This window comes from Phyllostomus discolor, chromosome 4 (genome assembly GCF_004126475.2).
Source record: "Phyllostomus discolor isolate MPI-MPIP mPhyDis1 chromosome 4, mPhyDis1.pri.v3, whole genome shotgun sequence".
NCBI lineage: Eukaryota > Metazoa > Chordata > Mammalia > Chiroptera > Phyllostomidae > Phyllostomus > Phyllostomus discolor.
The window spans coordinates 137,729,794-137,757,270 of record NC_040906.2 but is presented as its reverse complement, the minus strand read 5'-3'; the positions used below and the strand labels follow the sequence as shown (position 1 = coordinate 137,757,270).

At 34.0% G+C, this 27,477-nt stretch overlaps 1 protein-coding gene across 50 annotated transcripts in view; it reads right to left on the bottom strand.

The window, feature by feature from the left end:
* RIMS1 (regulating synaptic membrane exocytosis 1) overlaps positions 1-27,477 on the bottom strand; it is a 420,732-nt gene that overhangs the window by 91,167 nt on the left and 302,088 nt on the right. For 11 of the 50 annotated variants that reach the window (XM_036024338.1, XM_036024336.1, XM_036024346.1 and 8 more), the window contains one exon: positions 8,360-8,472. In XM_036024338.1, coding sequence (XP_035880231.1) covers positions 8,360-8,472 — 113 coding nt within the window. Of the gene's footprint in view, positions 1-4,506; positions 4,537-8,359; positions 8,473-9,507; positions 9,691-16,343; positions 16,416-23,054; positions 23,139-27,477 lie in introns of all 50 variants that reach the window. The other 39 variants (XM_036024333.1, XM_036024332.1, XM_036024344.1 and 36 more) reach the window with 7 other exon arrangements.

Sequence of the window (27,477 nt, the reverse complement as noted above, 5' to 3'; positions counted from 1 at the left end):
GTTTGATGTAGCAGAAGTGCTACATTCAACATAAATTTTTTGACAGTCTCTTCCTTTTTTTCTGTAATAAGTGTTCACACATTTTAAAATTTGTAAAAAATACAATATTTAAAGCACATATATATCTATAAAGGAAAAAAATCAAAAAGCCTATCCATTTAATCTGTCTGCCTTCTATTTTCCTCAGCACTTCCCTCTATAGATCCTGGGAATAAGAGAGTAATACATGCCAGCTCAACAGGGCACTTCTTGCCGGTTGAGGCGTGGTTGGTACAAGTGTTAAATACCTTGAAGTCTCAAAAGCCTGTAATACTATTATAAATAACCACATTGCATCAGCAGGATGGGAAAACAGGGTGAAAACCAGGAGTTCTGAACCATTTTATATGGGCTGCTTTGCCCTCTAGGCCAGAATGGCAACTACTTTTTTGGGTTTGTAGGAAAAAAAGATAAGTTAGACATTTTCACTAGTGGAACTCTAAATATTTATGAATAAACATTCATAAATATTCATGTGTGTTCAGGAAAAGCATTTCCCTGGAAAATGAAGAAAATTGAATCTTCAGAATCTTCACATAACAGGATATGAATCATCTGGCCTAATATCTACTAAATATGCATCCAATAAAGATATAAATAAAATTGAAGTCCTTTTCTACTTAATGAGATTTAAAATAATGCTGGTTCCTTAGAAAACACAAATTATTTATTTTTAGCAAAAGTCGAGTACCAAATTTGTTCTTATAACGTGTTTCACAGCCACGGTATACTATTAAAGTAAGTATGCAAACATCATTTATACAATAACTAATGTAACAGAAAATTATTAAAGTAATTTTATATGGACTGCACCAAAATAAGGTTCCATATTGATTACATTCTGTAAGGTTAGCTTCAAACTGTTCTCACCAATATTTAAAGAAGGGAAGTATAGGTAATTTATTTGACCATTTTAAATAAAAACCTGTACTGTGAAGTGTACTTGACTAGAGACAATCTTTAAATGCCCCTTATTACCTCATTACAATAATAATCATAAATGTTATTAATGAAACAGGAAAGCAAAAAGCATCAAATGTTATTAACTTTTGTTCCTGTTCAAATCATTTAATCACTTGAATTCTAATTGTCTTTTATTCTGTGTGTAAATTACACATTTTTCATGATAAAGAAAATTCATATTTGTAGAAAACATATTATAATGTGTTTTGTTACAATTCAAAATTGCTTCCAAAAGCCAAAGTTAATGCACTTAAGAAATACTATCCAAAGGCATATAACTTAGAAATTTATTATGATAATAGCATTTTTCTCACCTTGAAGTCATTTAATTTCTGGTTCTGTTTGATCTTCTTATTGCATTATTTCGATGCCCCCAAACTACATTCATGGGCTCTTTAAAACTGTCCAAGAAATGTAGCAGAGAGGGAAAAATTGGCTTACTTTAAAATGAATAATTTAAAATATGCCTACAAAGCAGTTTGTGAAGCCCACAATTATATGGTATCTCCGCTTCTAACATAAAAGTGGGAGGTAAAGGGCAACTAATGTAATATAAACATTGACAGTTCTTCAGTTAACTGTTCAATCCCAAGAATGTGTTATCTTTATTCCATATCTTTATTTTCTCAAGTGACATGGTAACTTGAGGGGCAAGGCAGGTATTAGAAAATTCAGCCCAGTGGAAAAATATCAGGTCATTGGAGGAGGCAGGACCCCTCGTTGGGCCTCTCTAAGATCCTGGGGTGGAAGTGGTAGATGTCACAGCATCGCGGGACAGTGGACAGAACCTGGGGTTCAGAGTCAAAATCTGGTTCTGCCTCACAACAGCTTGGGCACTTTAGGCATCCCACATAATCCCTTTAATTCTCTAACAAAATAGGTAATGATGCCTTCCTTACAGTTGTGCACACTTCGTTACCATGGTTTCGTGGTACTGTAGGCACAGCAGATTCTCAATAAATGCTGCTTGAATGTTGGAGAAGCTGTTAGAACAAAGTATTTGAGAACAAAGTCTTGGAGCGAGACTGGAAGCTAGTTCCCTATTCTACCACTTGTCAAATTTATGACTGATAAGGAGCCAAGTTTTTAATTTTCCTAAGCTTTACCTTTTTCATTTAGAAAATGAGGTAATAGTTGTGTCGCAGGTGGCTATGAAAATATTGAAATAAATATATAGCAATCTTAGTAGAGCCACTGATAGAGAGTGAGTGCTCAATGAATTCTAGTTACCATTAAAAATGTTAGTAGTATTTTATACTGCTCTTCCTGTGCTTTAAAGACATACGCTTTACAAATATGTATGCTGGAAAATTATTCCCTACAGTTAGGGTGACCAACTGTCCCAGTCTGCCCAGAACTAGGCTGGTTTTAGCACTGAAAGTCTAGCTTCCCAGGAAACCTCTCTGTCCTCCACAAACTGGCACCATTCACTGGTTGTCCTACGAGCTTACCTAGAATTCATAAAAAACAAACTCTTGCTGGGAGCTCTGCAGCCTGCACTGGCAGCTGGGCATGGCATGTCCCTGTCCTCATCTGTCCCAGGAGCACCCGAGGTAGGTGAATTCTCCCATGTGACTAATCATAGTAAAGATGAGCTCACAGCAGCAGGGTAGCAGGGTCTTCATACAGAACAAGTTGTTTTTTTCTTTATTTTTTACAGGATATGTGAGTCTAAAATGTGGCTTTAAATTTTTTTTGAAATTGCTTCTATCCTTTTGGAGCTTTCAAACTTTTCATGGCTAAGCTGTGCTCCCTAAGTCCCCGAGAGGAGGGCAGCACCCGGGTCCTGCCTGGACACATTTCGGGACACACCCCTTTGGTGGTTTTCAGCCACATGGTCCATTCTGTGAGGCAGATCCACATCCCGAGTCCAAGGAAGACTTAGCAGAGTGACAGCACATCTCAGCCAGAATACAATGACCTTGTAAAAATATAACAATCTGACATGTGTTGTAGTGAACCTCTAAATGTATGCCCTTCCTACAGACTTTAGATTGTACCAATTAGGGATTTTGTTTTGTTCTGATCAGACAGTTATAGCTTTTGGCTAGTAATGATATGTATGGTAGAGCTCTAATGAAGAATTATTATATTTTTTGTTCTTTTGTCTAAATGAATTAGGTCATGACTCCTTCCTAATATAAAGATGTATTGCTTTTATTATACTAAGATTTATCTTGCAAATACAAAGAAATTCTTCTGAATCTAGGTAGAAAAGCACTAGCCATTTCTGTATTACAGAACCTAAAACTATGTTTCTGGTATTTGAATTAAAAATGAATGATGGCCAGAAATCTACGTAAAATCTAGGGACCAAAACAGCTTAATCACATTGGATAATATTTTACTTTTTATTAATTTATACTTACTGACTAGTGTGTAAGACACTATGCCAGAATATACAGTATGTGCCAGAATATACACGTTTGTAAATTCAAACTTAATTAACTGAATATTATCTTGCATCTTTACACTGTGACATTGTGAAACATAATACATGGAGTTAGGGATAATACATTTGTGATTTGTGTCTTTTAATGTAGAACCCACCAAACTATAGAGGGAAGACACCTAGGTTTGTAGTCTACTACTTATCAGTGGTATGAATGGGTAAGTCTCTTAACCTCTCTGAACCTGAGTTTATCATTCATAATAGGGATGAAGCTAACCTCAGGACTTATAGGGTTACTACGGACAACAAACTGATTTAATCACTGATACACAAGTCTTGAGTAAGTGTACTTTTATTAAATTATAAAGCACTATAAACATTTAAGTATTATTAAAATTATTTCATTAAGCAAAAGCCATGCTCCTATATTTAATTATCAGGACAAAAATAACACTAAACAGGAAATGGTGTGAGTGGCACATGAGAGTGGGATGAGGTGTGCCTTTACTTGAAACTCAAGTCCAAGACCAAAACTCAGATGTGATCCAAAATATGATGAGATAGGATTCAGCAATGTGCCAGCACAGCAGGCTGGAAGGTTTTCCTCTTATGTCCCTTGGGAAGAGAGGACTGATGGGCATGATGACACTATTGAGGTCATGAGGCATATATTTTGGCAGCAACTTGATTTGCAGCATGACTGCAATGGGGGCCGAACATTCACTAAGGTTACTGCTATCTAGAAGGGGAAACCCCGGGGATTTTCTACTCCTCTGTCCCAGTTATTACCCTGAACTGAAGGTAAGAATTAAATCCTTGTATATGAGAGAAGGGGAATGCAAAGATACAAACAAAAATCTATAAAAATTTTTCTAGTTGGCAGTGTGGATAAATTTTGAAGCAAAAATATTCTTAATTTTAATAATTTTTTCTTTGATGTGAACTACTCATACAATAACTGATACCAAATTCCACACAAAATCATTGCAGGGAAAAAAGCTACTGTTAAATAATTTTGCTCATTATTTCAATAAGTACAGTTATATAACTCTCATATATTATGAAAGAAAATAAACAATAATAAATGGCTTAAAATTTACATTAATATTTACCTTTTGTAGAAGAGTTATATTTTTCTTGTTCTTCAATGAATTAAATGCACATAATGATGGAAACAAAAGAAAGAAATCAGCAAATTTATAGTTAGACATGAAAATATGGATCAACACAGTGGTATGAATGATAAAAATGCATAACATGTAATGTGACATGGTAACTTACAATGATAAACATGAAGAAGTCTCAAATATGGTACTAAAATTAATCAAAGAAAGAATGAGTACAATTTAGAGATTTAAAATAAAATGGGAAACATTGAGAAATTAATACATTTGGCATTTGAAACATATTTTGTGTCATTTTTCTTGCTTTTTAAGAATTAAAAAATATTTCAGCACCAATTTTATGAAAACATGTTAATTTTAATCCATTGTGACTTTTTATAAAACAATTTAAAAAGCATATTTAATATTCATAGTGATCATTTTTAATTTAAAAATAATAAATAGCATTTCAGATTTGAAATTTAATATAATTTATGAAAAATAAATTCCATTTTTTACTAGAAGTAGATATTTTCTTTTCATTTTGAAAAATATTCTGCAACATTTTCCAAATGGAAAAATATAGTCTAATTTAAGGAATCCTTTCTTCCTTCTATATCAATGATATTAAAATATGTCATGGTGAAATTGTTCTTTGGAGACTATATTTCTTAGATATTTCATAAGCTATATATCAACCTTCTTGTTGGTATGCCATGTACTAAGAAATAAGGGCCTATCTAGATATTTCTGAAGAGGAATATTATTAGAGTTATAGGTAGCAGATATAACAGAATACATAAAAGACAAGTAGCACAGCATATGTTAGTTTATGAATAATCTTTAAATACATCTTCTTTAAAAGGCATTCAGTTGAGAATAAAAAGATATCATTTGATTTCAGAAAACTGTACAACATTTTTATGCGAACAATATGGTACTTTCAAGCTTCATGCTATGTAAAGGCTACATTGGAATACAACACTCAAATATAACCAGATAAATTTCCTCTAAGTCTTTGTTCTCAATTATCACAATGCCATTTGAGCTACCTAAATTTCAAGGCTATTTTTTTTCAGCTATTTTATTTCAAAATCTGTGTTGTAATCACCTATCTCCTTTTCCCCTAAAAAACCTTTAACATAATCAAATTCCATGTAGCATTCCTAATTTAAAAAAACAAACAAACTGTGAAATTACTTTTTCAAAAACTAAGTAAACATGCCTTTTCAAAGGATGGTACCCTTTAAAATAATACATATTGCTTTTACAGTACAAAGAAGAATAGCAACACTGAATTACAGAAAAACAAAAAAAACAAACAAAAAACCCAAACAATCTAATCATGTCAGCATGCATCCAAAAATAATAATGTGGACACCTATATCCAGAAACTGTGTTTGGATATAATTATTTTATAAGTTTAGCAAAATATTGTATCACTATCCAGGAATCTATACCATGTGAAATATCTGCTCTTACTGATCAACTACTTATCAACTCAGTTATTTTTAAAAAAGGAGAATAACCCTCTGTTAAAAATAAAACAAATAAAGAAAAAAACTGGAAGGAAGTCAAGTGCAATAGACCATTAATCTTCATCAAAGGTAGAAATAAAGCTTAACGAATAATATCAAAAGAAAAATAAGGTAATTCTACAGATTTAAGAACAAAAATGCAATCAATAAATAGTGTGCTAAATTCTGTCTAGCCATGTACTATATTAGAAGTTTACTTTTAAAAAATATTATTTTAGGATACACAAAGATGCCATGTGAACTGTTCACTTTGAAATAGATCTATAGTAAGATAACTGGGGATAGTATCATTTACCAAAAGTCCCAAAGCACATATTAACATCATAAAGTAACCAAATCTATGTTAATTACAGAAAAACACTGAGATATAATAATATGTTGTCATAATCTTAGAAGATTTTATCTATATAACCATAAATTTCAGGAACTTCAAACAAGTATTTACTATCATATTTGTGACATTAGTAGCAAAATAACTCCATCAATTTCATCCTCAGCCATTCCTTTCTTCCCACCTCAATTCAATCCTTACAAATTGATGATTTATCTGAAAGACAACTGTGAATATGAATATAATAAACAGTAATGTTGATATTAACAATAGAACATGAGCTTTTAAAAAACCAAAATCCAGCATACAAGTCAACTGATTTTATAGATGCAATTTGTATTATGTCTACAGAAATAATATAGTATTACTATGAGAGTTATATTCAGTAACCTTATATGATTTGAACCTGAAGTATTTCAGCAACTAAAGGAAATGCAAAGAATTTTAGGAATACATGAGTCATTTTAGATTTCAATCTTTAGCAAAATATGGCCAGTAACACTGAATTGTAGCCAAACACCAGAATTTGTAGTTTGTTTAGTTGTGCAACAGGAAGTCATGAATGGATATTTTAAATAAACACCAAATTTCATTTTCTAAAAGTAAATTTTAAAACAATTTCATCTAGGTATTGCTAATTTCATTCTTAATAATATCAGTTATGAATTATCTTCTCAAAATGTTCCCCCCCAAAATGAAAGTTTATTAAACACATAAATTGAGAGCTCCAGTGAATTTGTATTTTGGAAAAGAAAGTCAGGTTTTCACATTGCCTCATATTTTCCTGGTGAACTAAAAGAATACCCTTTAAGAAGCCCGAATAGTAAAGCATGTATCAATGGGATGTACAATTTTTAAAAAATAATATAAATCCAGAGTTTACTATAGCAGCATTCCTGTATCAGAAAGCTGATAACTTCTTACAATCTATACTAATTTTTCTATAACCAAGTATCTTGCTTAAAAACTCTGCCATATCAGTCTTTGAAGCAATGTGTTTATCTCCTTAGGTCTTGAACATTTTTATGATACATTCAGTAGAGCACTTGAATTAAGCTGTAAAGTGTGTACCCATCACCCTCAACATGAAATGAAATACAAGTAACATCAGTAACAACCAACACTGCTGAAAAATTACTCAAAATGTCAACCTTTCAGTTGTTCCATAAAAAAAGATTTTTAATACATGTCTTAAATGTAATCCATTTACATCACAACCCCAAATTTAAAATTATTTCAGTAAACTACTTTACAAATCCCTGGTAAGGTTAATATAAAAATATATACTGATAACAAATTATTTCACCTACTGAAAAACTAAATAGCACTTTGGGTCACATGAAGGAAACAGTGACTGTTTTAACCCAGTATTTAAATCATCTAGCCTAGGTAGATTAGAGAATTTAATTTCCATTATCAAAACTCTCTCACCCCCACCCCAGGAAAACAAAAAAACCAGTGTGTCTATGCTTAAAATAAAGAAATTTTAAGTAACATGGACTGTTAACACTAAAATGTGTACTCTAAATCATTTTTTTAATCAAATTTATATAAAAACACAAGACATCGCAAATAATTTAAAATAAAAAAACATTAGTAAACTCTTCTCTATGTGATCAAGTATTTAAGCAAAAAAATACTTGAAAAACAAGGTTAAATAACAAGGTCTTCTTTGAACACAATATACCATGTTGCACTGAGGATTACAATTTTTTATTTTCTTTTTTTGTCTTGAAAAAAGTTAACTGTAGGACTCAATCTGTTCTTTCAATAGACCATCTAAAATTCAATAATTCACTCACTCAGCAAAATCACAGTATATGCCATGAACCATTATAACTCAGGGCTGGGACTAAAATTCTAAGAAATTTAAATTCGTAAGATCCAGCAAACTACATATAATCAAAATACTATTTGTTAACTAAAAGGGGTATTAAGACAGATGGTTCCCAAATCCAAGATTTTTGGACAATGATCACTCTTTAGTGGATACCTTGTTCTATACTGCCGCTTCTCACTGGCACTTGTGGGAGCTGCCTTCCCCTTCGACTGCCGAAGGTCGGGTCTGCGGGAGGGGAGTGGGGTGGACTTCCTTGTCGGTGCGTCCTGTGGGCAGAAAACAAGTGGGGTATGAAACGATGAAATCCCAAGAGGGCCTGACACAAATCTTTTCCTTCTTCCTGCTATTATTAATACAGGTATAAACCCCCTAACTAGGTCTTTGGAAGAAAAACATCAAAACTTTTTATGATATGTGTAAAAAATTACAAAGAAAAAGGGCAGTGTCTGTCCACTCAGCTATGCATAGTTAATTCCTGAACTGCACAGAACTGGACTTACTTCTTTTTATGAACTTGCCAGGAAGTTGTGGCTTTCTATTAGGTTATCAATTTTTGGTAGTGCTGAACCAAAAATATCTAATTCTAGCCTCTGAATCTTCACAGTATGCATAAATTAGTTAAGACTGTTACCTAAATTGCTATTATTAAATACATATTTATATCTGGAATCATTTATAAGTGATAAGAATAGTTACAGCTGAAGACTTTTTATTAATTACCATTTACTAGTATTTTATTTTTAAATAGGAAAAAACTTTGAAAGGTATTTAAAAATAATCTTGGGCACATGCTAGGAAACATACTGGTGCAAGAACCAAAAGTACGAATAAGAATTCAGACGTGTGCAAATGCATTGCTGCTGCCCAGGAGTGAGTTGATCTCCATCTGCTGGCACTGAACGTATTTTTTTAAACTAAAGAACTTTAAAACTAAGATTTTAATGAACACATACCAAAGTTTGTTTTAAATTCCTTATACTTTTTAAAGCAAATATACATTTAATTCCACATGATTTCATATAGTTAATATATATATGAATATGCCACAGACAGATGGAAGGACGTAACACAGCCAAAGTTAATTTTCAATGATAGCTCGTTGGCAGGAACTATAGAATATCACCAGCACAGTGGAGATAGATGCAAGTAATAGTGGATGTGAGAGAGGTTTGTGTCACAAAGAAAGGATTAAAAATCATGGTGTCATAATGAGTGAAAGCATCGAGTGCTCAGGAAGGTACAACACCACAGCGACACCCGGAGGCAGGACATGAAAGCTGGGCTGGACACTGAATAGCGACCTGGTCAGAAGCGGAGAAGGTGGCGCCGACCCTCCGGGGCCAAGGTGGTGGACAGAACACAGTGTTCTGACACTAGAGTGCTCACTCGACCTTGAGCGAGCGGGATGTTTTCCCCTAAGGACTGGCTGATCAGTCGCTCTTGGGGCTGCGTATCCCCTTCTAGAAAGACATGGTGGGAGAACCCTAAAACATTAGGGTCAAAAAAGATCTTCAGTCAGCAGCAGGTTCACATTAACTTTAATACCAACACATCTGTCCAAGGAAGACCTGGTTAATCTTACAAGACAGTGATTCTAAAAACCAGAAGAAAACCCACTACATAGTTACTGAAATGCAATTCAATTCAAACTGACAGTTTATTGGAAATGTGCATGTCATATAGTTTTTGACGGCTAATCCAGGCTCCTTCAATGTAATAAACCTTATAATTTCCCTAAAGTCAAAGCATTCTGTTTCTCTATTGCTATTATTACTTTTATTATTATTTTACTGAGCTGTATGTCTAGTGTCTACAACACAGCTGCACAGATAGCAAGAGCTCACAAAGATATCCTAATTAAATGAGTATGTTAGATTAATGAATGCAGATTGTTCAAGCACTTCCCTTCAAGAGAAATATTGCACTGTAGAATTGTGTATATTTTCATGATGTTCATGCATAATTTTACTCTGCAACAAGAAGTCTATATCAAATAGACAGGAAAATGAAGATCTCTTCTGAGGTTAATTTAAACAGATCAACACACTAAAATGATATAATAAGATGGAGAGCACTTTATTACTAAACTAACTAAATGCAAAAGGCTGATATACAGATAAAAACAAGTTCTTTAGTATATAATATATATAAAAGATAGTTTTCCATATTCTGATAGTTGTCTCAACATGTTATTCAAAATTGTTATAAAGCACCCTGGCTGGGGTAGCTCAGTGGATTAAGCACAGGCTTCGAACCAGGCATCGCAGGTTCGATTCCCAGTCAGGGCACATGCCTAGGTTGCAGGCCATGGCCCCCAGCAACCACACATTGATGTTTCTCTCTCTGTCTCCCTCTCTCTCTCTTCCTTCTCTAAAAATAAACAAATAAAATCTTTGAAAAAAACCCAAAATTATTATAAAGCAAATTTATGAACTAAGGATCAGGAATTAAATGCTGATGTGTACATTTGCAGCAGTCCCTGTACCCACAGTTTTGCTTTCCATGGTTTCAGTTACCCAGTCCACTGTGACAAGAGAAAGAGAGATGCCACATTCACATAATTTTTATTGCAGTATATTTTTATTATTATTCTATTTTATTAGTTAGTGTTGTTAATGTCTTACTATGCCTAATTTATAAATTGAACTTTATCACAGGTATGTATAGGTAAAAACTAAGGGTTTGGGATGGAATCCCCAGTGGATAAGGGAGGACTACTATAAGGGGGGGGGAGTAGGTTTACAGTTGTTTATATACAAAATAATACAATAATCAATAAATAGTACAAGAATAAACTGTTTCTTATATGAACTGTAAACCTACTTCTTGCTCCAACCTAAATATATGCTTCTTAAAAACACATGTTTTTGTATTTTTCATAATTTTCAGTATATATTATAAATAAAATGCACATTTAAGATATCTGACATGTATTATTTTCCACAGTGACAGAAGTGACATGTATTATTTTCCACAGTGACAGAAGAATGGAACAGCATATCATTCTTTTTGAAACAATGCTGCAAAATTCGATTAAGTAATTTAAAGTATGTGAGGGAAAAGAATACATATTGATCACAGGAAGCGTGTTAATTACTGAGTGCTTTATTCAACTTGTATTCAGATTGACAATTTTTCTTTTATGAAAAATGATCTTAACAGCTATAATGATTTTGATTCAGGATATCTTCTTTATTTCAGAACAATAAAATGGAAAAATGTCAAGTTTTAGAAAATAAAGAGACACAGCTTAGGTTTTTAATGTGCATTGTATCTTCTAGAGATCTGGATTAATGCTTTATCCGGCCCTAGTGTAGATCCCAAAACCTGGTCTGCACCTTGATTTCCAAATTAAAAGAAAACGAACTGTTAGTATTCTACATATGAAACTTAATTCATTCTGAACTGACTTCTGACTTAACTCTACAGAATTATATAATTTATAGGGGAAGGACTACATGATCAAATCCTTTCCAATGACAAAAAGTTTTTTATCTACCATGCTTTAAAAGCCATTATCATGAGAATAAATCTCAAGTACTCTTTGTTTGAAATATACTCTCTAAATGTAATTTGAAAATTGAATACTACAGTTCTCACCCTAGAAGTGAGAAATTTCATGGATCCTGCAATTTCCCTAAAAATCTTGCTTCATTTCTTAATGCAAGTCATAAGTGTCAAAAGTACTTCTTAAATGTGACTTGAAATGTAAATAACTTAGGCAGACTTGATGTAGTACCAAACTAAACAGCAAAGTTATAAAAAGCAATTTCAGGTCAAAGAAATGGCTTTCTAGGTGTTACCCAGAGCAAGGCTGGGTGACTTAGTGTTCTCATCTCCCAAGCACCATGGGCCTGTGGTGTCTGAAAACAGCTTGTACTGTTTCAGGTTAATCATTTAACGCCGCATCTATTTTTCTCTTTGACATGAACTAAAAGTCCCTCAGTAACATAACAGTCCCTGCCACCAGCTGAACTGTAACAAGTATGACAGCACAGATCAAAGGGCAGGCACAGAAAACCACTTTGCCTGAGGAAGAGGGCGGAGTATGGAAGGAAGGCAGAGAAACTGAGAACAGTGAAAATGCAGAACTTGAAGAGAGAAGAGCAAGGTTTTAGAGATGAGATAATGGTCCCGAGTTTGTTTCAGACAAGAAGAAGGAGATATTGATCAAGAACAGGATTGAAATGTTGAGAATCCAGGCTGTGGAGCCTTGATCTTTGCAATGAAATTGTGTGGGCTAAGAATGTAAGAATGAAAGAGATTAAGAACCACTATGTTAGAGAATGGAACAGAAGTGAATGAAGATTAGTAGAATGATAATGACAACTCTTTACTGAGCATCAAAATGAAGCCATCTCTACATGCCAGACACTGAGGATATGTATGTATATATGCATGTGTTTATATGCATGTATGTGTTATATATGTATATATGAACATCCACATGTATGTTCTTTGTTTGTATTCTCACAATAGTTCTGAGAAGTGTTATTATCCCCATTTTATAGATGGAAAAACTGAGGATCATAGAGAGACTTGTAAAAAGACGAAGAGCCAACATGTGGTAAAGGCAAGACCTATACACGTCTATGGAGCTTCAAAATTTGCTTCCTTTTCTCCCTATTGAGGCAGAATATATTTCTATATCATGAGATATAAAATGGTAGTTTCATCCCCCAGATATATTGTTAATCTTGTAAGACAAAATATAAATATATGTCCAGGTATCAACATTTTTAGCAAGATTTCATAATATTGTGTTCTAAGTTTTTTATTCTCATTTTAAAATTTTTTATTTATTATTTTTTATTGTTGTTCAAGTACAATTGTCTTCATTCCCCCTCACTCTCCCCCACCCCACCCACCCCCATCTCCCACCTCAATCCTACTCCCATTCTGACATTTTGAAGGAACAAAACATATGGGAAATGGCATTTAACGAATACTTAATCTGTTATATCCGCCTATATAGAACTCATATTTTTTTCACAAAATGAGTCTTCTAGAGAACAATTCTAATTAAATCCAAGTATGTCGGAGTCTAGTCCACCATCTGCAAATCCATATCTACTCACTGAGTTCAACCAATGCCTACTCTCTTCACCTAAGACTAGTGTTTAGGACTTGAACTTAAGTAAAACACATCACTGAAACCTTAGGTTGTTAGTCAGACATGCTAAGTTGCAATAAATTGCTTCTATTGCAACTTAACAATATAGCTGTGTGTTTTTTTAATGACCTTTAAAAAGATGACCATGCACATACTACTTAAGGTTAGATCTTCAAAATGGTTCCTCCTGTAATGGCTGTTACAGGCCTACACATGCTCTTTCCAGGAGCACTAGAGACACATAAAACGCATACTCAAGCAATTCTAAATGCCTGTCCTGACAAAACATCCCTCAGTTAGGATTAAGAATGCAGGCTCCACAAGAAGAAAAAGTCACTAGCACAGGATGCAGAAATGGTGCTAGTGGTTCACTGGGCAGAATTCACATGGAGGTGAAAAGCCAGACTTTTATTCTGGAGTTCCCCCAAAGAATCTGAAGCACTGCTTTAAACAGCGAGGCACAAAAGTCAGAAGTCAGTTCTGTCTGCATTCTATCTACAGATGACCACCATATCTTCCCAGATATTTTCTTACAAGGCTGTTGCTCATGAGGCCAAATTTGTTTAGGCCAACAAAGGACCTTTGAAATTATAAATATTATACACATTTATAAATATTATAAATATTATAGCAAATTTTGCCAGAAGCCAAAGAATAACTGTGTAGTATGACTCCTTTAGGGAACTTGTTAGTTCCCAAAGGCTAAAAATAGCATCTGCAGCATTCATACTGTGGCCTCGATTCACCTGCAGTTAGATGTTAATTCAAGGTATCTTCTAATGAAAGGAGAACTAACTCAAACTTAGAAAATCCAGACCAATTCTTCTTTTGTAACTAGCTGTTCAACAATTCACTTAGAAACTAGGCCTGTAATTTATACTGTAATAAAAATCAATAAAGAGCTCAAATTATATCAAACAAATATATATACCTAAAATGTTTGAGTTTTCTATACTAAAACCTACAGCCAAAGTAAGTAAAGGCAAAACTAATAGGAATAGGGTTCTTAAGCAGCAAACATTTGAGAGTGGGAGTCAGTTAAATCCTTGCTATTCTTACTGAAGGGAGGATTTATGTTTATTTATAAAAATTTCCAGGGTTGCAGAGAAAGATGTCTAAATCTCACTCCTCTGTAGTTAAGCCCCTTCAGTTGACTCAGTTGAATTATCTAACATTTTGTAAAATAGTACTTTATTGTCAAAAAATTTGTTCACTGATAACACCATAAATACAAAATTAAATAAGCATGAATGGAATACAAAGAATACAACATTGTGGGAAAAATTTCAATCATGTCAAAATAATTGAAATCATGTGTGCATGAGATAGCAAGGTTATATGATGGTTGAAGATTAAAAGCTTAAAAACTTCAGTTGTTTACAGTGCTAGTAAAGAGCTTACAGTGAGCTGACAATAAGGAATACATAAAAAGAAACATAATCAGTATTGTTCTATCGACCTCTCTATCTAATCTGTCTGGTCCGTCTAAAATGCTAGAACTCTGTGCTTCACTTCCTTCCTCAAAGTCCAGCTCCTCTGTAAAACTGAAATTAAAGTTCAACACTTTTTTGAGTTTCCCAGTTCCTTTTTCCACTCTAAGTTAAGTTTCCTAAATAGTTAGTACCCCAAAAGACCATTAGCCAGGAATAAATTCCATCTCCCCTTCTCACACCCCTTGATGTGATTAACACCTAACTGATTTTTCAGACCCCAGCTCAGAGGTAACATCCTCTGGGAAGCCTTCCTTTTTTGCTCCTATTTTATTCTGTGAACTTAGTACACAGTTTGGCACGTGTTTGTTTGTTAACTGAATGATTCACTGCCTTGTACAGATTCTACCTCCACCCAAACCACTGCAACAGCTTTACTGGTATACTACATCTACCCCTGGAACTTCCAGACTGCCTTCCAAAGTGCTGTCAAAGTGACTTAAAATTTTGAAACTCAAAACCAATCATGTACCTCCATGTTTAAGGCCCATCCATTAATGTTCCATGGAATAAATCAGAAAGTGAAAATCTGTAGCATGTCCACAAGGGCATTTATAATACAACCTCTAGCATAAACTCTAAGGACTTACTCAGTTTTATTTTCAGCCCTCTCTCCTATCTCCTGTATCCTATTCTCCCTCCCCAAATGGGTATGGTTTCCCCATACCCAAGAAAATATTTCAGGCCTCACTGTATTCTCATATTGTTCCCTTCTCATGAAAATCTCTACCCTTCACATCTACTTGTATATCTCTGGATTTAGCTCAAGTGACACCTGTTTATGAAATATTTCCTAACTCATAAGCATGCCACTCTTCTCCCTGCTTTTGCTGTATCTCATGTGTGTCTTTACAACTTTTATGGCACATGAATGTATTCATTCATTTATTTCTATGTCACCCTGCATGCTTTCAGTAATTGCTGGACTAATAAATATATGTTAATTGGATTTCTGGTATTTCTCACAACTATGTAACAATGTAAAAAAATACCTTGTACCCAAAGTAGTAAAAATAATATGGAGTTAGGTGAATTACAAATAAAAAATCACTAGTCCTTATAATTTCTGTATTAACTCAGCAAATATCTTTGTTTGTAATATTCAAGTAGAATCTCAGATTGTATGTAGAAATTAAATTTTTTAAAAGATGACATGAATTAAATAAATAATAGACACTTAAATAAGAACTACTTGCATTTTTAGGTACTATATTTATTGTTAATGAGTAAATAATCTCAGGAACAAAATATGAATGTCCCAACATGTATACAGAAACAAGTATGGTTTTAATTCTCTTTAATAATCAGAATAATCACTAAGATAAGTGCATGAGATTTTTCTTAAGCCCCAAGACTTAAGGGATGCCTTCAAATCACCCTTCTCCTGCTTTTTGAATGACACTACCCCATATAGGAGGTCTGTTTACATGAATGTCTTTCAACATCACAGTTTGTATATAAGAACTGATAGTGTGAAGTGCCCTGACTGTGGTAATAGAACAGAAGATGGCCACACGCACAACGCCAAGCCTACCTTTCTGCATCAGAGGCAATGCCTTTCCTAGTCTGTTTTTGGATGCTAGATCTTTCAGACTTTCTGGAGTGCCTGTGGAATGAGATGTTAAAGAAATACAAAATATATGATGAATAAAGCTACAGTAGTATCATACAATGATAAAAGCAACAGACATGAAAATGACAACCATCTCACCTAAATGGTTTATTCAGTCAGTATATTTTTAAATAAAATAGAAAATGAAAATCAGAACTGGTGCTGTTTTTTTGGAAGACACAAACTGACCAACAGGAGACGAGGTGCTGACATGCCATCAGGCTAAACATAATGCAGTGATACTTAACAGGGACCCCTGCTGAGTGACCATGCCTCTCCTAATGAGTAAACAAATTCAACAGTGAAATGTGGCGATGACAAGTGTCACGGCAGAAATGGTTTCGGTGCTAAAAGATCACAAAGGGATGAAGTGACTGCACTTTTACAAGTTGAAACTTGGTGCTACAAAGATTTTTCCTTTGTTTTTTTTCCTCTCACAAAATTATGAATAGAAAAAAAATGCTATAGTGAAATGTTTTACATAAGAATACTTTAAATTAACTATTAAAATCATCATAAAGATACATTTGTAATCATGTAGCATTTAAAAGTCAATCACATCCCAAATCAAAGAACTGATAATGTTCCCAATTTTCTCTCCCAAAGTACATATGCACACTGAGCATTTGGGACTTGAAATGCATTTTCCCATAGAAACAATGTTTATATAGAAAGCTTACCCCCAAGGCAGCTTACATGTGCCTATTTACACTAAAATGTGTCTGGACTATGATATATTTAAAATAACTATAAAATACTGCGGTCAAGAAACTCACATATTTAAAAAAAAAGAGAAACCATAAAAGAAATGTATACTTTTATCTCATTATTTGTCTATAATTTATGCTTACTTTTCTTTCCTAATATCCTTTCCTTCTAACAATGGTGAGGAGACAACTGTTTGTCTTTTTTAAAGCTATTATTGACATATAATATTATATTGGTTTAGGTATACAACATAATGATTTGATGTTTGCAAAATGATCACCACAGTAAGTCTAATCAACATCCACCACCACACATAATTACAATTCCTTTTCTGTGAAGAGGACTTTTCAGATCTACTCTCGTCTTTACTCTGTTTATTAATACGAGATATACTGAGTGTCCAATATACCTCATGCCAAGCCCTGTCAGGTACCAGGGACACATATTGAAGTACAAAGTCTGCCTTCAGAAGGTGTAGAGACTTCTGGGCCTGCTCATCTCTCTCCCTCTTTTCTTCTTGCCAAAATCTAGGTTAATAGTACTTCGCCCCTCAAAGCCAGCATCTGGGTTTTTCAGCCTTTCATTACTCTGACAAAATAGAGGAGGAAGACATCTCTCACTTAACCACTTTCCTTGACTAGCTGGAAAAGAGGGTATACTGCAGGACAACTGAATGCCAGGCACTGAGAGAGGCACTCACTCATTTAACCCTTATGACAATTCTTTAGGTGTCATCTTCATTTTACAGATGAGGACACAAGCTTAGGGCAGGCCCCATGGTCAGTAACAAGCTGAGCTGGCACGAGGAGGGAAGCCTGTGTGGCTCCTCAGCTGTTGCCGTCACGTGCTGTCCAGCCAAGAGGGTGGAGGGGACAATTCTGATGCGTGCCCTGTGGTGCACACTTATTCAGGAAAGAAGAAACCATGAAATTTGGTCCATGCCTGGAAAAGCACTAAGAGAAGAACTCTCTCTCTGATGTAAGGGATGGTTCTCACTCACTTTGTTGGGCATTTGGTTAGGAGAGGGAACTGTGGGGTATGGAGGAGTAGAGAAGTACATGGCACATGCCTAAAATCAATGGGAGATGGTTATTGGGAAGGAAGCTTGTTCCTGAAGCAAAGGGAAGGGAGGCATATAACACAGCAGAAGGAGCTAAAGGAATGGAAGGGCAAAGGCAGAGTAAGGTCTGCAGGCCCAGTAGGTATTTCAGCTCAAAATAAAAAAATGGTATCATTATGGGAATTTATGCTTGGTTGGAGGAGGACTCAGGGACGAGGAGAACAAATGTTCCTTTCTCATCTTCAACACAGCGAGAGACAGCAAAAGCATCGAGTTGTAGGCCAATTCACAAAACTCATTCTCATGAGGGGTTTTCACTAATTCATTCATTCAACAAATTGTTTGTTGAGCATGTATATACATACGCCAGGCACTGTTCTAGGTGCTTGGAATATTTCGGTGAACAAAACAGAAGAGTTCTGCCTTCAAGGAACTGGCATTTTATTGGTAGAAGATAAATAGGCAACAACAAAACCCTTCAAACAATTAAACTACATAGTATGTTAAAATATAATAAATGCTAACAACAAAAAAGCAAACCAGGGTAAAAAGTATCAGAAATATGTGTGTGGAAGGTGGGTGGGGCAGCTGCAGACTACAATTTTAGGTAGGATGCTCAGAAAAGGACTCACTGAGTTGGTGACATTTTAACAAAGACATAAGGCAGAGGGGTTAGCCATGAATATATGCAGGGAAAACCTGTCCTGGGCAAAGACACCAAGTGCAAATGCCCCAAATCAGTTGTGTGCCCGGTATGTTCAAGCAACAGTAAAGAGGCCAGAAAGGACAGTATTACATGAGAAGAGTCAGGTGACAAGAGCTTGGGGAATGGGGAGGGGGAAGCTAGGGATATCACGAAGAATCTGGTAGGCCTTTGTGCAAACTTTCTACCTTTGCACAACAAAGTGGTTATAGGTATCTTTTAGAACTTGTCTGTCTTCCCTCCTGCCCCTAGTAATTTCTACAAATCTTTCTAGATTCAAATGTGAGTTTACCTCTGTAAAATTCTATACTCTTCCTCTTCTCATCTCCTAAAGCTCAATAATTCATATACTAGATAGGCAATCACAGTAACTGATGGGGCCAGTGGCAACAATGATGATGATGACACATCTAGCACGAACATCTAACTCACACTATGGACTTGCTGTAGGCTAGCATGATCATGGTGTCTGCATTATCTCATCTACTTTCACCAACCCAACTGTATCGACTCAAATCCTGGCTGACTACTTAGATGGCTTCACAGGGAATACAAACCTCTATCATCTTGTTTACTCAAAAGTTTGGGAATAAAAAATAAATCTGAAGAGGCTCTACCTAAACTAATGTTCATATATAGAGAAGATGGATGCACACAATGAAGATACATTTACTCTTCTGTATAGAATTGATATTTGTGTATATGACTATAGGCATTAAATAGACTCACTATTTATAATACATAGGTACATTTCATTCAGTAAATGCATTTTTGAAAGCATGAATAATAAAGGATATTATGAAACACTCAAAAATAATTAGTAATGCACTAAATCTACAAGTGTTTTTACATATTCTCCTCATCTACGTGGCAGCTGCCATTAGTTCTGAAAGTGAAAAGGGGCGATTTCTTTATTCCAGAAATATTTTGAATGGAGAGAGAAGATTCATTCACGTTGAATCAAAAGGAACCACTTCATACTTTTGGTCAAAGATTCTGATAGGCAAGTGGGTACTACAAAGTAAAAAGTGTGGGAAACATACAAATATGGTTCTTTACAAAAGAAATTAGAGATACTTTAGCAGAACATCACAGGAATTAACATGAAACACAGTGGGTACTTGTTCCAACAATTTCAAGTCCTGAAGAAAGGATTATTTTATCAAATATTTTCAGTATTTTTTAAGTGACAAGTAGATCTAAATTTTATTACAATTCACAAAGTTATATATACATGGTTGATAAAAATTACTTTTAATATATTAAAATAATGCCATTTACAAAGAGATACTTTGTTATTGGAATGATGATTCTTAAAAGTCTCAACATTTTAGTAAGCTACAAGAAAAATTTCACTACATTTGAAAAGTGAGAAACAGTTCCTGGGGTTACAAATTTATAGTTTTCTTCATTATTATTTAAAATAGCCTACAACTTAAAAAATTACTTTATTTAGATAAAATACTTCTATGTTAATTCAAAACAGATCTACTGAACCACTTCCGATGACATCAACATTAGGCACTGCTGAAACCACATTAGGGTGAAATGATACATTAGAAACTGTGTGTGTACACACTGTGAGAAATGCAAGGTCAGCTACATCTTTTCCAACTTACTAGAGAACTCTTTTAAGCAAAAGTTTACTATTTTTGTATTATGTTATTTTCAAAGTTATCAATAAGAGCTCTGATTCAGGGCATCCAAAGGTTGATTATATAAATTATCACTGACTTTAGAATATTTTTCTAGCTACCAGTACATAGGGTGAAAGTCACCTTATCTATATTTACCATTCCCAAATATAATGCTATGTCCACTTCATTTGCAAATTGGTAGAAACTTTTAAGTGAGTACATAAAAGTGCTGAGGTGAAATGCAAGTGTTAAATTTTGCTAAGTGGTTGACATAGTTACCTAAGAATTTAGCACCTGTTGATGTAAAATCTCTTGTTTTTATGTCCACATGATTTCTATACTTCATTAAAAGGTTATTGCAAAACATTTTCTGTTCCCTACAGTAATAAATCATAGTATCTAGGCATTTAAAATGTTTTTTTTTGTTAAACATGGATTTATTTACAAATAAGTCATAATAAAAAAGTAAATACTATTCAGAATTATTTACTAGTAAGAATTTCCTTTATAATTTTATCTAAAAGTAATATTTCTAATCCTAAAAATTTATCCTTAAAGTTATGTATGCAATCTATGAAATCAAATTACATAATTCTTCTGTCTTTAAATAACTAATTTTCAATTAACTGTCATCTTATGTATATAAGAACTAAAAATGATTATTTAGATTTCCATTTTGCTCAAATAATGCCCAGATAATCTTAAATTTACATTCATTACAAAAACCATCACATTTAATTGTCCTATACTCAAACACTGATTATATAAGATGAAATCCATTGATTCACTTGTATTGGAATAAATTCGAAGGCTTTCCAAAATTGCCTTTTATAAAATGAAATTATAAGTTCCTTGATCAGGACATTGGCTTCTGCAAACACTGCTGTCACTTTAGCCATTAGAATAGTGCACGCATTAGGAGCACAATAAGTATTTGTTAAATGAATGAGTAGCAGTGAAGATGCAAATGTTTATTTGCTTTATACAGTTATTTTACATTCTTATTTGAAAAGACTTTAAATTTATAATATTTTTTTCACTGAAGATTTTATTAATTTTCCTAGTCTCAGAAACTCTGTCCTAGAAATCAGATAGCTGCCCTAGCTGGTGTGGCTCAGTGGACTGAGTGCTGGCCTGCAAACAAAAAGGTCATCAGTTCAGTTCCCAGTCAGGGCACGGGCCTGGGTTGCAGGCCAGGTCCTCAGCTGGGGGAGAATGACAGGCAACTGATTGATACTTCTCTCACACACTGATATTTCTCTCCCTCTCTTGCTACTTCCCTCCCTTTCTCCTCTCTAAAAATAAATAAATTAAAAAAAAAAAAGAAATCAGATAGCAGAAGAAACTACTTTTAGACCCAAAATATATAAATATAAGTGATATTAAGAAGTAAATGTCTTAAATACTAAAACATTATAAAATATCACAAAGGCCTTCATAAAATAGCAGTTTGTGGTATTTTCCAATATTTATAAAATGATGTATTAATTTATTCTGACAGTGTTTAGTATTTCTTTCAAAATGAAATCCTGAAAATATCTCTATTATGGATACAGACAATAAATGATAATACTCATGTTACAACTACTCTGCTCTATATACACATAGTTTTTTAAAAATGAACTTGTATGTTGGCATGACTAGTTGTTCTATTTCTGAGATACCACATATACTATCTACTTAATAAATATCACCAATGTGTTGATTGAATTTCTGCTTATACCAAAAGAGAAGCATTGAAAACACCCAATAACCCTTTGTGACCAATTGGGAAAAAATTATTTAAAGATAAAGACTATATTAAAAGATGACAAGCACCATAAAATAGAATTGAGTGAACTACAACTAAGAAGGAAAACAAAGCAATAAAAAATAAATATTGTGGAACTTCTAATGTATCAGAATGAAGTGGATTCTGAGCATGGATGCTATTTTTAAAAACCTAATATATGGACTGACTCTAGCCCTTCACAGTATTTGGTTTAAAAACACAATGTTCATAAAATATATAAGAACTAGGTGTTCTAGTCTAAATCATACATTTTTAAATATTCTCCAAAGTCTAAACTTCATTTACAACAAGCTTAAGCAGTAACAAAACAAGACAACCGAGATTAAACCATCAACCAATATATGTAACAAAGAACAGACTAGGTTCTGGATATATTTTAACATATTTTAAAGCACTTAAGAATTTTTTATTTATTTACATGTGAACAAAACAATAGTTAAATCTATTTTTAGAAATCAAAAAAACTAAAATAAATACCCATCCTTAAAACAGAACTCTTCCACTGGAATTGACTTATGTTTATACACTGCCATTCATTAAAACACTACCCTCATTTCACTAATTCCAAGGTGTTTTATTAAAAGCAGATGCACTTATTGACAGAATCACAACACATCTGGCTCTGACTCCTGGAAGGAAGCATGTCATAACCACCATTTCGCTTGCTTATCCTCCATTTGGTGGCCTCCAAGCTCTGGAAGCCACTTGTCTGTGAGCAGGAGTTGACTAGTACCTGTCATTCTCCGGAGATGCATGCTGGATTTGAATCCTGGGGCTAGGAGGTCGTCTCCTATCTAGGGAGGGGGACCATCTACCCCTGTTTGCCCAATGAACAAGACAGGAAAAAACAGGACATTTAGTAACTCCTAAAATAAAAGAATATATGGTACAATAGGACTGGAAAAGCACCCCAAAAAGGCAAAGTATAGATTCTTCGCTCCATAATTTATTCTTCACTTTTACAAGCCTTGGAAAGATAAACTATAATATAATATTGTAAGAATATAAGATATAAACACTTTTAAATGAATACAAATTTTATTTGGAAAGATGTTTTAAATATCAAATGTAGTTTTTTTCTTTTAAAATGTATTTGTGTCTGAATACCTATCTAAACACACATAAATATGTATGAAACTTGAAGTTTAAAAGATACATTCTTAAGAATCTGTCTTATGTTTGAATAAAATAGGTTTAATAAACCACCAGTGTTTATTTTATGTAGGCCTTGAAATGACTGGATCAAGTGGCAAAGATGAGGTGTGTAGATTTAATACAAAGTAGGAACAGTTTAATTGGAAGAATTCAAAATGTTCTTTAGTGTGTAAATAATGACATGAAAAAATATATTGTGAGAAATGCTAGCAGTAATGTCTTAAGTTTTCTTGGGGAAAACTGCAGGACTTAAATTTAAAAATTATGAGTAAAAGAACACCAGTGAATAAAAATAAGAAATATAGGTTAGTGCCATGCAAATTCACCTTTAAAAAAAGTGTACTAATCCTTACTTGCAAAAGTAGTTCCCAATGGGTTAAACTGTTGTTTTCTTATTTCAGTACTTATAATAATACTTTTTTGTGTGTGATTCACAGTTAAATAAGTGTTCGAAACTTGGTTCATTCCTTTGTTAAACTATCTTGAGATTCTGTCTACGTATAACCACAAATTTGAAGCAACTAGTCCAATATTTAACAGTGGTGATAAGAGGCTAAATAGGCCATATTTTGAAAATTTCATATATCAGAAATGAGCAGTCTGAGGAGGACAATTTCTTCCTCCTAAGCAGCACAAGTTAACTGAATGGTCTTTAAGAACTCATCTAGGTGTAAGGTTTTATAATTATCATGAGTAGACTGGTCCTAATGTTTCAGAAAGAAAGTCAGTATTTTTTCTGCCATTATAACTTGGTTTATGAATGTATTCAATAATTTGGACAAAAGCAGCAAAGGGCTTCCAACATGTGACCAGGATATTGTAGATGGCCAGTCTCAATGCAATTCAAGTAGGGCTTGGAGGAGCTATGAAGTGAATAAAGATACTCAACAGCAGAATTTGGACAGAAAAGAAAATTGCGTGGCATGTACTCTTAAACGTGTTACATGTTTGTAAAATCAGAAACACTTTGCATTAATTTTGTTATAGAATTATTTCGATTTAAGTAGTTGGTCAATCCAATATGAATGGTTTAAAATGTACCTTTTTACTTTACTGACTTGTGTTCTCCAAATATGATAAAGAAAACAATTTCTCAAATAAGGGAAAATAATTAAAACTGAAGTGGTTTCTACATTGTTATATTCAGTTGTGTTGAACCCTGTGGTGTTATTTAAAAACACAAAAAATAGAGTTATGTGTTTTGTGAAGTAATAAGTAATATTAACTCAACAGGATTACGGATAAACTTGCTTCCTGAGGCAAAATTCCAGTCCTTGTGTTTTTTAAACACAAAGTAAAGAAAGAAAAGCTGTAATTATGAAACATGCAGTGAAAGCTGTGAAGGATAAAAATGTACACGTAGAAATAAGCAACTGTGAATACAAGCTTTTAACAAGTAGTTTTGAAGAAATATTTAGCATAATATAGGTAGATCTGTGCACTCGAAGTCCTTCTAAATATGCTGATAGGTATATCAATATGAGAAATGTCTTCACTTTTCCCTCATATATTTGATATGATGGAAGCTGAATCAATTTATACCCAATTTTTCCCAAAGAACAGATATTACATACATTTTAGTATTATACATTTGTGAGCTGCAAATAAACTAAACTATTTTATGTTTAGTTTGTATGATTTTAAAATGTATGTAACTTCCTTACCCTTTCCTCTTATCAAACCAAAGAAAAGGATCAAAATTGGAATTTTTGTCCCCTGTAATTTAGTGTATGCACAGCTTCAACCACCACTTTCATCTTAGAAGTTGACATGGTAGACTAAGTTGCAGTTATTAATCATGAGGTTGAACTAAACCAGTTAGTTTTCGATTTCTCTTTCCAAACCAGCTTGCCTGTAAGTTACACTGTTAGTACTTTAATATCAGGTATTCTAAATTCATTAATTCAAGAACACCTATTTGTTGGGAGTCCATCCTTTTCACAGGCTCAAAATACAAAAAGAAAGGTTACCATGAAGATGTCTATGTAACTGAATTAACAGGCTGTGAGGTCCTTGCAAAAGGGAACTATATTGTTTTGTTTTATTTTGAAAGGTACCTCAATTATGCACAGCACAGAATAAGTAATCAGTACATATTTGTAAATATTTAAGTAGATAATAAAGAGAAAAGACCTTAAGGTTTGTGATAATAGAGGTAAGAAATAGTGAAAACCTTTACTAAGAAATAAATAGTAGTGAGGAGACCCACGATGAGATATAAAGGAAGTGCTTTGGTAAGCAAGGTTCCTATGTTGTGACTTTCTCCTCCCCGCAGTGATATATCTTTAAAATACATGTATGTGTTTAAGTGTTTAATGAATATATATACTTTCATATGTATACATGTTTCAGTAGTACACATTTCTTGGCGGAATGTGACTAAGTAGCTTCTAAAATCTAAACGAGAAATTATGTGGAAATATGAATCATTCATTCCATAAACAGCACAAATAAAATTATCTGTGAACTACTATGATATTAGAAACCAAATCTGAACAAATGAGATAGCTGATACTCAACATGTATTTTTATTGTCTGTTCCCATTATTCAGTTTAGTCTGGGGGGGTGGGCAGCCTTAAAACAAGGTTTTATAGTAAATATGGTTATTGGACTGGCATTTTTGAAGAATCAGTAGAATTTTTAATGGGTAACAAAAGAAATGGGGCATTTTGATTTTAATGAAAAGAAAACTTGGGAAAGAAAACAAGTAATAAAAACTGTTAGTAGAGCTTAGGAGAAAAAATGGGGGCAAGAGTGACCCTGGAACTGGAGACGGGCTGTATTGTGACCAAAGTGAGGGTTCTGTTTCAGAGATCCTCATGACAGCTGAAGAGTTTAATGACCCCCCACTGAACGTGAAGGGGGAGCAGGAGAAGTTTTTCCAGATTCTGTGGCGGGTTAGATGGCAAGGCCAACAAATGTGAGAAAAACGTAAGAGGAAACATTTTGCTATAAAATGACCTAAGGGGAGATAAGGAATTTGATTTAAACTCTGATATATATAGGGTCTGGCAACCATTTATAAATTTAGGTCTAATACTCAGGGGGAAGGGCTGGCCCAGGCAATTACAGTGAAGTGTCGTCTTCACATGTACTGGAGTGGAGACTTTTGATAGAAATAATAACTTCAGGGACAGAATGACTGGGGCGGAAGAGAAAAACTGAGGGTGGAGCTAAGAAAATGCATAACTTTGTGAGACAGGAGAGGAAGAGGTGCTTGCAAAAGTAGGCTGTGTTAAAAAGAGGCATAGAAAAATCTGTAGAGGGTACTAGGGATGGGAGAGGTTCAATGACAGGGTGGTTAATGTAAAATGTTGCCAGATGATGCTGGACAACTGAGGAGCCAAGACAATTCAGACAGGAATTTCAGCATAGCGGCGGAGTGGGGAGAAGTAGAAGACAGACCGCAGCGTTACTGGGAGGAAAAAATGGAGGTAGTAAGTAGAGACTTCCCTCTGATGAGCCTTAAGTAAGGCTATGATTTTTACAACAAAGAAAGAAAGAAAAGAAAATCTCTTAGAAAAGTAACTATTCCCAAGTGGCTCTAACAATCTGTGTCTCTGAACATTTAAGCAATAATTTGTTTTTAAAAATAAAAAGTAAAAAAAAAAACAACCTAGAAAAGAAAAGGTTAATAGCAGACCTTCCCAAAAGGAAACAAGGAAGAATGAATGACCTCAGGCAGACCTTGATGATAAAGATAAAGGCAAAGAATAAGGATCAGACCTCCTTGTAAGCACTCAGTGGTAGCTGCTAGTGAAAGGATAAAGGTATGTCCTTATTTATTGCAAGTCTTTAGTACCTTAAAACTAGTTTTTCTAGATCTTTTATTGTAAATAAACCCAACACTTCTTGATTTAGAGGTCATGACTGGTTGGGGGAATGGGGAATCCACAGTAATTTTGCTATTTGTGTCATCAACAGAATATAAAATGGAGCCCCCCAAAATTACCTGTGCTACTCAAAACTCATCTGTTAACCTGGGCCAAACCATCCAAAC